General features: G+C 47.0%; 2 protein-coding genes and 1 long non-coding RNA gene across 3 annotated transcripts in view; all 3 read left to right on the top strand.

Annotated features, from left to right (window-relative positions):
• The window catches only part of LOC123046469 (vegetative cell wall protein gp1-like), a gene marked incomplete at its 5' end in the record, with an annotated part of 2,511 nt that extends 1,482 nt beyond the window's left edge, over nucleotides 1-1,029 (top strand). The window contains one exon of the mRNA XM_044469843.1: nucleotides 1-1,029. Coding sequence (XP_044325778.1) covers nucleotides 1-820 — 820 coding nt within the window.
• A 3,704-nt stretch (nucleotides 1,030-4,733) lies between these two features.
• LOC123046468 (uncharacterized) lies at nucleotides 4,734-8,300 on the top strand. Its single transcript, XM_044469842.1, has 5 exons — nucleotides 4,734-4,966; nucleotides 5,058-5,174; nucleotides 5,283-5,354; nucleotides 6,332-6,574; nucleotides 8,021-8,300. Exons 2-5 carry the CDS (start codon nucleotides 5,070-5,072, stop codon nucleotides 8,087-8,089), a joined length of 489 nt encoding a protein of 162 aa, XP_044325777.1. The 5' UTR covers nucleotides 4,734-4,966; nucleotides 5,058-5,069; the 3' UTR covers nucleotides 8,090-8,300.
• A 2,065-nt stretch (nucleotides 8,301-10,365) lies between these two features.
• LOC123046470 (uncharacterized) lies at nucleotides 10,366-11,177 on the top strand. Its single transcript, XR_006422341.1, has 3 exons — nucleotides 10,366-10,591; nucleotides 10,753-10,795; nucleotides 10,915-11,177. It is a non-coding gene; the product is annotated as an uncharacterized lncRNA (long non-coding RNA).

The raw sequence follows: 11,177 nt of genomic DNA, 5'->3' as shown, positions 1-11,177 counted from the left end.
TGTGGTCCCAACCCCAGTGCCAGTTACACCATCGCCATCGCCACCGACTCCTGTCAATCCTTCGCCTACACCGCCATCCCCTGTGGTCCCGACCCCAGTGCCAGTTACACCCCCGTCATCGCCGCCAATGGGCAAATGCCCAGTTGACACACTGAAGTTGCTAGGGTGCGTGGACGCCCTCAATGGGCTGGTGCACACGGTGATCGGTAGCAGTGCCAGCGACACCTGTTGCCCGCTCTTGTCTGGTGTGGCCGGCCTCGACGCCGCGCTCTGCCTCTGCACCACCATCGAGCTCAAGGCGCTCAACATCAACCTCGTGTTGCCAATCGCCATCCAAGTGCTCGTTAACCAGTGCGGCAAGACAGTGCCCAACGACTTCCAGTGCCCTGCGACGCCGCCATCGCCGACACCGGTTACGCCGCCAACCCCACCTGCAAAGCCTCCCACCCCTGTTACACCAGTAACTCCGCCATCGCCAACACCAACACCGGTTACGCCTCCGTCCCCTGTGGTCCCGGCCCCAGTCCCAGCGACGCCGCCGCCATCGTCGTCAACAGGCAAGTGCCCCATCGACACGCTGAAATTGTTGGGCTGCGTGGACGCGCTCGACGGGCTGGTGCACGCGCTAATCGGTAGCAGTGCCAGCGACAAATGCTGCCCACTGTTATCCGGTGTGGCTGACCTCGACGCAGCGCTCTGCCTCTGCACGACAATCAAGCTCAAGGCGCTCAACATCAACCTCGTGCTGCCCATAGCCATTGAGGTGCTCGTCAACCAATGCGGCAAGACAGTGCCTGACGACTTCCAATGCCCTAGTTAAGCTCCATCAAGTAATATAGTGCTATGAGTATCACCTGCATCTGAATGCGATACATCCATTAAATCTCTTGTGAGGTCACTTATGCAATAAGTAATATCTACATGTGCAGCTCTAACTACTAGTGATGTGGAGCTGTGGAACATGCATGCATTTTGTTAGTGTAATTGTCTATCAAATAGTAACCGTGTAACGTTTTATCAACTGTGGTCTTCCATTGGTTTGTAGTGTGTTCTTTCCTCTAAATAAAATGCCTTGCGCTGTGTAGAATGAACTTTTTCACATGTATGCATGCCTCGTTTCTATGTTGGGGAAAATATCAACCTCAAAGATCCACTCGCATTTGATTCTTATCAACAAGTTGACAGGTATGCTCCGAATCCATATATGGTCTAAACGGACAAGAGAGATATGGATTTTTGCTCTCCCAAATCGTATCATTTCCCTCCTGCTTGGAAAGATGAGATGCATGAAATAATTGGCTAAGGCTTGATTTCATTCCACTTTGCTACTCCCTCCGTCTGGAAATACTTGTCATCAAAATGAATAAAAGGGATGTATCTAGACGTATATTAGTTTAGAACTTTAGATACATTTCTTTTTATCCATTTTGATGACAAGTATTTTGGGACGGAGGGAGTATTTCTCAACTTGTCATCAGCTATTTCGCTCTTCAGATTGCAGCAATCGCGGAACACAAAAAATATGGAAAATAATAGATGAGGTGCCACACACTATGGGTTCCTAAACCGATATCAATAACGTGGAATTTAAGTTCAGTTCAACAAATTGATAACAAAAATGCAAGGATCAGGAGAAATTACCCAGTGGCACCGGTAGAGGCCCGCGCACCGCGGCAGGAGACTAGACAGGGCGGATGCCCGAGGCCGGACCGCCGGAGGGAGCGGCGGCAGAGCACGACAGAAGAACGGCCCGCGGAGCCGCGGAGTCGAACTGGGCGAGCCGGCAGGGGAAGGGAGAGTACCCGAGCAGAGGGGTCAGGCGGGGGATGGCGGCGCCGCGGCGGTGTAGCTGTGCAGCACAGGCGGAGGCGGCGGTTGACGGGAGAGCTTTTTTTTTTGAACACCATTATAACTTTATTTAAAAAATGTTTGTAGGGATACAAGCTATAGGTGGGGGTGAGGTGAGCCAAACATGACGCCCACTCTCGAGAGAAGTAGCAGCTTTCACTAGACTATGTGCTTCAATATTGCATGCTCGATTTTCATGACTAATGGACACCTCCTGGAACAACGCCTTTTTTGCGAGAATCTCCTTGATGATTACGGCATAGCTGCATGGGTTATCCTCCTTGATGTTGCGAACCACTTGTAGACAATCCGTAGCAATTTGTAATTGTGAGAGGTTTAGATCAAGAGCTAGCGACATTGCCTCACTGCATGCAATGGCTTCAAGTGTCGATGGATGTGTAAGACCTTCAAAAACAATTGAGGATGCGCCGAGGAAGGTACCCGTCACATTACGGCAAATTGCACTTACAGCTCCCTTCCGTTCTCGTCTGTCTATACCTCCGTCAACATAAATTTTGGCACTTCCCACAGCAGGAGCTTGCCAGCCGCCACGGGCAGGCCTACGGGGTTGGCTGGGCTGGTTAGACTTCTTGACTGGTAGCCCTTCAAGCTCTGACAGAAAACGCTGGATAAAGGAGAACGTCGATAGCGGACTCTGAAATTGTTGCTCATGAATCACTTTCCGGCGAGCCCACCAAATGGACCATAGTGTTATCATGACCTTCACAACTTCCGCATGTGATGCTACTTCGAATAGATTGAACAACCACAACTTAGGATCTTCCTGATCACGTGACTGAACAAGATTCACAACATCATCATCCATCAGCGACCATACTGCTTTCGCCATGTTACAGTCTATGAGCGAATGGTGCCACGAATCTTCAGCTGCATTGCAAACAGAACAAGTCGCCTCCTGCGCCATGTTCCGAGATAGCCTTACATCACCCGTCGGGAGGGACACATGAGCAAGTCACCAAGCAAAATTTTTAACTTTAGAAGGAACCTTGATGCCCCATAAATCAGACCATTGCCGGCGAGTTCTTTCAAGGTCGGACGGCCCCGGTCGGTGCTCGAGCCAGTCCTCTCTTTGTCGCTTCGTCTCCACTAGTAGCCGGTAGGCTGAGCGGACAGAAAATCGTCCAGAGTGCTCATAGTGCCATGCCCAGGTATCCGGCAAGTTGATTGAACTTAGCGGGATGTTTAGCACCACGTCCGCATCAGGTGGGATCATATGCTGGGAGAGCTGTGCGGTCGTGGTTCCGTTCCACGCTGCTGGGCAGGCTGGATGCGAGCGACTCGTCCAACAGGTTTTTTTTTCTTCGTGGGCTTCGGGACTTTGTGGGCTGCTGCTGGGCTGGCTGGACCGCAGGCCGAATCTGGAAACTGACTGAACTGACTGCCTTCTTAAACGAAATCTACAATTCCTCTGGCTGCGACAAGTGTCACGCTGCATATGCGTCACTTGTCGCAACTTGAGAGTTTTCCTTTTTTTTTAGATTCGTTTATTCAAAAAATTTTATCTCTTAAACCGTGCGTCCAAATCTTGAACTGTTTTCGCCGTTGAATTCCTCGCATCGAGATCTTCAAAACTAGATCTCATGTTGATAGGTTTTGATGAACTTTTTTTCATAAAAAAACCGGACGAGGAAAAACCGGACAGAAAAACTAAATCGGGAGCACGGGTTTTTCCCTTTCCGAAAGAGGCACGTCCGTGCCTCTGACGAAATCACAACCGTGCCTCTCGCGGAAGCAAAACCGTGTCTCTCACGTAAGAAAAAAAACATAAAACGCGTTTTTTTTTCGTTTCCGAGGAGGCACGGCCGTAACTCTCATGAAACCACAACCATGCCTCTCACGGAAGCAAAACCGCGCCTCTCGTGAAAGAAAGAAAAACAGAAAACGCGTTTTGTTTTCCCTTTCCAAGAGGCACGGCCGTGACTATCACGAAAGCACAACCGTGCCTCTCGCGGAAGCAAAACCGTGCCTCTCGCGAAAGAAAAAAAAACACAAAACGCGTTTTGTTTTCCCTTTCCAAGAGGCACGACCTTGACTCTCGCGAAATCACAACCGTGACTCTCGCGGAAGCAAAACCGTGCCTCTTACAAAAAGAACAGAAAACACGTTTTTTTTCCGTTTCAAAGAGGCACGGCCGTGCCTCTCGCGAAAGCACACCCGTGCCTCTCGCGGAAACAAAATCGTGACTCTCGCGAAAGGAAAAAAACGTATTTTTTTACGCAAAAAAATTGAATTTTTTTTGTTCGAAAAGCTATGAAAAACCGGTGAAAAACCAAAACATCAAAACATTCAGGAAAAAACCGTTTAGAAAGCCAAAAACGCGTGCGGAAAAATTAAAAAAACGAAATTTGGAAGAAGTGCCCAGAGCGTGACACGTGGCAAATGGCTGAGAGCACGTTAAGTGGCGCTGATTATTGCGAGGCTTCCGAAGGAGCGCTTGTTAATTAGTTGCTCCCCTTCTTCAGGGCCAGCTGCTAATCGGCTTATCGGTCGTTTCTCGACAAATTAAAAAAAATCGGGTGACGGACTGACGGTCTCGTCCTTCCTCAGGGCCAGCTTCTGGCTTGCCGATGCAGTGAATTATTAATTAAGAAATAAGAATGAGAGGGATCATCCCGGCTCCTCAGCCGTTTGGATCCCTGGCCGTCGGATCTGCACGCTTGATGGAATCTAAGCCGTCGGATCAAGCCCTGGAATGACATCGTCCGTCGGATAAAAAAAAAGTTACTGCTGGAATGAACAGTGTCACCTCGACCGTGCCACCACGTGTAATTATCTTGCCCCGCCGGGGGCATTTTCGTCATTCCACGCACTGGGGTATAAAAGGCAGTTGCCGCCGCGGTGGAGACCTAGCCGCTTCCTCCCGTCGCGCGACCTTCTCTTGTCCTCCCGCATCCCAGCCCCCACCTCGCCGCCGCCGCCAACACCGGGCGAGTCCGGCGAGTTCTGGCGGCCCTCGCCGGAGCGCAACACACCCACGAGCTCCCCTCGTGGTGGTGCTTCCTTCCCTCCGTCCAGATCCGCTCCTCACGGCCGCAAACGCTCGCTCACGCCACCCCTCCCCGCGGCTAGGGTTTCGGCTGCCTCCAACTCCGGCGCGGTGAGTTCTCCTCTTCCCTTGATTCATGCCCCTCTTCTCCCCTTCTTCCTTCTCTCCCTGCCCCACTCACTTCTTCGATTCGGTGCAGCAGACACCCTCCTCCATGGACGAGGACAACCACCACGGCCCACACATGGTCGAGCTCGCCGTCGTCTGCTCTGGTGCGGTGCTGGGCCAACGATCTCCACCTCCACGGCTGCTAGCTCAGGTAAGCACTTCCATCCCCATGGCCGTTTCACTTTCCAGAGCCTCCTTCTCTTATCTGTTGTGTGTGTGTGCTCATGAAGCTTCTCTTCTCCATGGACGAACCTCACAGGCAACAGCAAGCCATCTCAAGGGAGGGGATTCTCAAGTCACCCCACGTCCAATCCATGGACGCCGTCCACAGGTGCTCAATAAATTGTCGGGGTGGGCTAATGAGTGTTTTTTGCTTGTGGCTTGGTCTATGATTAATACTGGGAGGGCAATACGTGGCCTACATGAGCTTGTTGGCTTGGGCGTCTGGGCCTGCTATGGCATGGACGATGTCCGTGTCAAGATGAGTGACTGGGTCTGCGATAGATGATTATATTCTTAAAATTTTAACTTCCAACTGGAGTCAGTTTATTATTTAATCTGAAAGTTTGATTCTTCTTCTGAGCTAGATACTCAAATTGTGCAACCATCCATTTACGTGTATACATAGTTTTGAAATCTTACTCTGTACAGTTGAAGTAGATAATAGGACAGGGTGCCATGACGTATAGCAGCTCCTTCCAGAACCAAGTGTGGGATTTTTTCGATGAGGATGATGGCTCGAGATCTTCGTCAGCTGTATAATTATCCTCTACCATCTTTGTCAGCAGCAGGTTGGGGATGATCGCTCGACTCGATCTTCGACCCAAGTGTGAGATTATATCATTTTATATGAAAATATGAATCTAGCCGAAGCATTTCCGTACTTTTGGGGCGAGATCCTGAAAATATGATATCGAGGGGCTGAAATCGTTAATGATATCGATGTACTGGATCAGCAGTCGCTGAAAAGTTCTAGATTGGTTCCGTGTTTTACCTAATTAGAAATAACTCCCCCATTTTGATTTCGTCAATTTTTTGGACAGCCCTTAATGTTGTTGTATATATAGTTCATTCCGTGATATTGGAACAACATGATTATGTCCAGAAGAAAAGTAATAATATAGCACAGCCAACAATTGACAGATTAGATTACAGAGCTACTTGCCTTCAAAACTTAGTTTCACTAAAATTCTTTAGTGTTGCAGGATATGCTGTAAGTCTACTAAAGTAAACTGGTTTTGGTTTTACTTCCCATTTGCAGCCTCTTACATCATAGGTATGTGTAGTAAGTCTGTTTTCATATTCCAGAGGGACATGGGAGTAAGCTCGAGCCACAGCCGAGTTCAGACTCTTCCTCTCACTTGGTGCTCCATAGGAGGAGCATGGTCTGCTGTGCCTCTCCCACCTCCTCAGCGCTCAGTAAGATGGCCAGTGCCGCTTAGTACCAGGGTGTTGATCACACAATACAGGGTTACCATTTTAAATTGGTCTGGAAATGGAGCTGAACCTATCAAAAGGCTTCTGGTGTATTGTTGTTTCAGAGATTTCAAGGTATGGTGTTGTTCACATCAAGACTATGCCTTTGTTTTTGAAATACTGCTAAATTTCTCTATCATGTTACTTTATTGCTATTTATTTCACTAATTACTTCCTGGTACAAATCAGTATAAGATAATTGATTTATCTATTTAGTCACTCCTTACTGTTATTTAAAGTTGATGGATTGTACATGATGGAAGCTGAAGTTACTGGGATTATTGGTTTACCAATTTAGTTGGTCCTTATTGTTTTGACAACTATTGACCACCATCTTCATTTTTTATGCCCCTCTTCCACCCAAAAATCCCTTATGAGAATGCATTTCATAAAACGGTAGATATTGTTCTTTTCTTAGCTCATTGGTACTTAAAGCCTTATAGGAGACTGATTCTTAAATTGGTTAATAAGACAACAGATGATTGTCCTTTTGTTACTCTTTAATAATATAGCTGATTTTGTTTTTCATTTTTTGTTCATGGCAAAGAAGTGTCTGTGTGTGGGCGTGTGTGTTGCACTGTTGCCATTGAATCATGATTTAAAGTCTGGGTCTCCTTTGATTTATTTACATACGTACCTTCCACTGAATGATCTTCCCCCGTCCTACAGACCATATACATGCATGTGTTGGAAGGCTGATCTTTCCCCTTTCTATCCGCAGATTTTTTTTCTCTCTTTGTATGATTAAATTTTCAGAAAAATACTGTTGTATGATTATATCGGTTTAACTCCAGTTCACATTCTTATACATATTCGTTCTCCTTTTGCGTCATATAAGTGTCTTGATAAACTATTATCACCATTAATTATCTCATCACACTAAATAAGAGATTTTTTCCAGTTTATCTATTTGAATGTTTATCTATTTATATGTATATAAATATATGAATAAGTAGTCAAACTCAACTTGAACAACTCACTTAACACTTTGGAATAAATTTTAATTGACTAACTGAATTCCAAAATGCATTCTTTTTATTTGAACAAAGGTGAAATTTTTGAGCTTTTCTAAGCTGGAACAACAACACATGTTAGATGCTTGCGAATGAATACATGATGAATTCAGGAACCAAAGATTAGGTAGACACTCAAACTTATCGGTATGAAGTATACCTTTTATAAAAAGTATTGTATGAAGTCCAAAATGCCCTCTTCGATTCTAACTTATATTCAATGTTTCACGTGTTATATATTCCTTTGGTGAAGTTGTCCAAACAGTATGGTATGTTTCACGTGTTATATATTCCTTTGGTGAAGTTGTCCAAACAATATAGTAGAATAAGTCAGCGATAAATCTCATTTCCTATAAAGTTTTGCTGCTGAGTGATCAGTTTTTGCATGTCTATTACTTATATTTTGAAGAAAAAAAAACTGTACAACTCTCCCCCTGAAAGAAGCAATGCATTTGGTTTTGAGAATTTTGAGATTTATAATGAGTTCTTCTCCCTTGGTGGTCAGCAGACGACGAGGAGGCTGCAAGAAAAGGCGGGCTGCGAAAGAAGGTGGACCATTCTTTCTAATCTGAACTGAATTGGTGTTCTCAACAATGAATTTTCCAAGTTATTGACTTTTGCATCCTTTTAGTAGTGGCCAACACTCTAGCCAGATTGATTTCATCCTCTCGAGAAGAGAAGATAGGCGTGCGTGCCTAGACTGTAAGGTGATACCTGGGGAGAGTGTTGTACCCCAGCATAAGCTGGTGGTTGCTGACTTCCGCTTTCGGATTCGTGTCCAGCGGGATAAGCGTGCCAAGATCGCTAGAACGAAGTGGTGGAAGCTCAAGGGGGAGGTAGCTCAGGTGTTCAAGGAGAGGGTATTTAAGGAGGGCCCTTGGGAGGAAGGAGGGGATGCGGACAATGTGTGGATGAAGATGGCGACTTGCATTCGTAAGGTGGCCTCGGAGGAGTTTGGAGTGTCCAGGGGAAGGAGAAGCGAAGATAAGGATACCTGGTGGTGGAATGATGATGTCCAGAAGGCGCTTAAAGAGAAGAAAGATTGCTTCAGACGCCTATACCTGGATAGGAGTGCAGACAACATAGAGAAGTACAAGATGGCGAAGAAGGCCGCAAAGTGAGCTGTTGGTGAAGCAAGGGGTCGGGCATATGAGGACCTCTACCAACGGTTAGGCACGAAGGAAGGTGAAAGGGACATCTATAAGATGGCTAAGATCCGGGAGAGGAAGACGAGGGATATTGGCCAAGTCAAATGCATCAAGGACGGAGCAGGCCAACTCTTGGTGAAGGACGAAGAGATTAAGCATAGATGGCGGGAGTACTTCGACAAGCTGTTCAATGGGGAGAATGAGAGTTCTACCATTGAACTGAATGACTCCTTTGATGAGACCAGCATGCGTTTTGTGCGGCGCATCCAGTAGTATGAGGTGAAGGAGGCTTTAAAAAGGATGAAAGAAGGCAAGGCGATGGGCCCTGATTGTATACCCATTGAGGTGTGGAAAGGTCTCGGGGACATAGCGATAGTATGGCTAACCAAGCTTTTCAACCTCATTTTTCGGGCAAACAAGATGCCAGAAGAATGGAGACGGAGTATATTAGTACCAATCTTCAAGAACAAGGGAGATGTTCAGAGTTGTACTAATTACCGTGGAATTAAGCTGATGAGCCATACAATGAAGCTATGGGAGAGAGTCATTGAGCACCGCTTAAGAAGAATGACAAGCGTGACCAAAAATCAGTTTGGTTTCATGCCTGGGAGGTCGACCATGGAAGCCATTTTCTTGGTACGACAACTTATGGAGAGATATAGGGAGCATAAGAAGGACTTGCATATGGTGTTCATTGACTTGGAGAAGGCCTATGATAAGATACCGCGGAATGTCATGTGGTGGGCCTTGGAGAAACACAAAGTCCCAACAAAGTACATTACCCTCATCAAGGACATGTACAATAATGTTGTGACAAGTGTTCGAACAAGTGATGTCGACACCGATGACTTCCCGATTAAGATAGGACTGCATCAGGGGTCAGCTTTGAGCCCTTATCTTTTTGCATTGGTGATGGATGAGGTCACAAGGGGTATACAAGGAGATATCCCATGGTGTATGCTCTTTGCAGATGATGTGGTGCTAGTTGACGATAGTCGGACGGGGGTAAATAGGAAGTTAGAGTTATGGAGACAAACCTTGGAATCGAAAGGGTTTAGGCTTAGTAGAACTAAAACCGAGTACATGATGTGCGGTTTCAGTACTACTAGCTGTGAGGAGGAGGAGGTTAGCCTTGATGGCCAGGTGGTACCTCGGAAGGACACCTTTCGGTATTTGGGGTCAATGTTGCAGGAGGATGGGGGTATTGATGAAGATGTGAACCATCGAATCAAAGCCGGATGGATGAAGTGGCGTCAAGCTTCTGGCATTCTCTGTGACAAGAGAGTGCCACAAAAGCTAAAAGGCAAGTTCTACAGGACGGCGGTTCGACCCGCAATGTTGTATGGCGCGGAGTGTTGGCCGACTAAAAGGCGACATGTTCAACAGTTAGGTGTGGCGGAGATGCGTATGTTGAGATGGATGTGTGGCCACACGAGGAAGGATCGAGTCCGGAATGATGATATACGAGATAGAGTTGGGGTAGCACCAATTGAGGAGAAGCTTGTCCAACATCGTTTGAGATGGTTTGGGCATATTCAGCGCAGGCCTCCAGAAGCTCCAGTGCATAGCGGACGGCTAAAGCGTGCGGAGAATGTCAAGAGAGGGCGGGGTCGACCGATTTTGACATGGGAGGAGTCCGTTAAGAGAGACCTAAAGGATTGGAGTATCGACAAAGAGCTAGCTATGGACAGGGGTGCGTGGAAGCTTGCTATCCATGTGCCAGAGCCATGAGTTGGTTGCGAGATCTTATGGGTTTCACCTCTAGCCTACCCCAACTTGCTTGGGACTAAAGGCTTTGTTGTTGTTGTTGTTGTTGTATTGACTTTTGCATCTGCATTATCCATCATGTGTAGGCTTACATTCAGCAGCTTAAGAGTGGTAAGCTGAAGCTTGCTCAACTAGAACAGGATCTCCAGAGGGCTCGTTCTCAGGTGCTTCTCATTTCTGCAGCTAATTCACCATGTGCAGTTGTGCATATATGATAACAAAAATCACTCGAGTTAGAAAAATATCACTCAAGTTCCTTCTATGCCAAAGTATCGAGCTAGGTTTTCATATTGTAAAGTGATATGAACCTGTGAGCTTTGTGTAGGGACTCTTTGTTGGAGGAGCTCCAGGTGGAAACTCCAGCCCTGGTGTGTAAAGTCAACCCCAGTATTAGCTCTCCTGCGCATTCACTAATTAGAATGTGTGGTGGGAATTTGGTTAAGCTTTGGCATTGGACTGAATCTGTATTATGATATCAATTTTCCAGGTGCTGCTTGTTGGATGTCGAGTACAGCAGGTGGCTGGATGACGACAGCAGGCGCATGACTCCGGGGAGGCCTGCACGCGCACTTGCCGGATGGTGACCTCAGGGCCATCATCGACGACACCTTGACCCACTACGATGAGCTATTTCGCCTCAAGAGTGCCGCTGCTAGGGCGGATGCCTTCCATCTCATCACTGGGATGTGGGCAACCCCGGCCGAGCACTGGTACCTTTGGATGGGCGGCTTTCGGCCCTCTGATGTGCTC

This window comes from Triticum aestivum, chromosome 2B (genome assembly GCF_018294505.1).
Source record: "Triticum aestivum cultivar Chinese Spring chromosome 2B, IWGSC CS RefSeq v2.1, whole genome shotgun sequence".
Taxonomy (NCBI): Eukaryota; Viridiplantae; Streptophyta; class Magnoliopsida; order Poales; family Poaceae; genus Triticum; species Triticum aestivum.
This window is presented reverse-complemented; position numbering and strand designations above follow the sequence as displayed.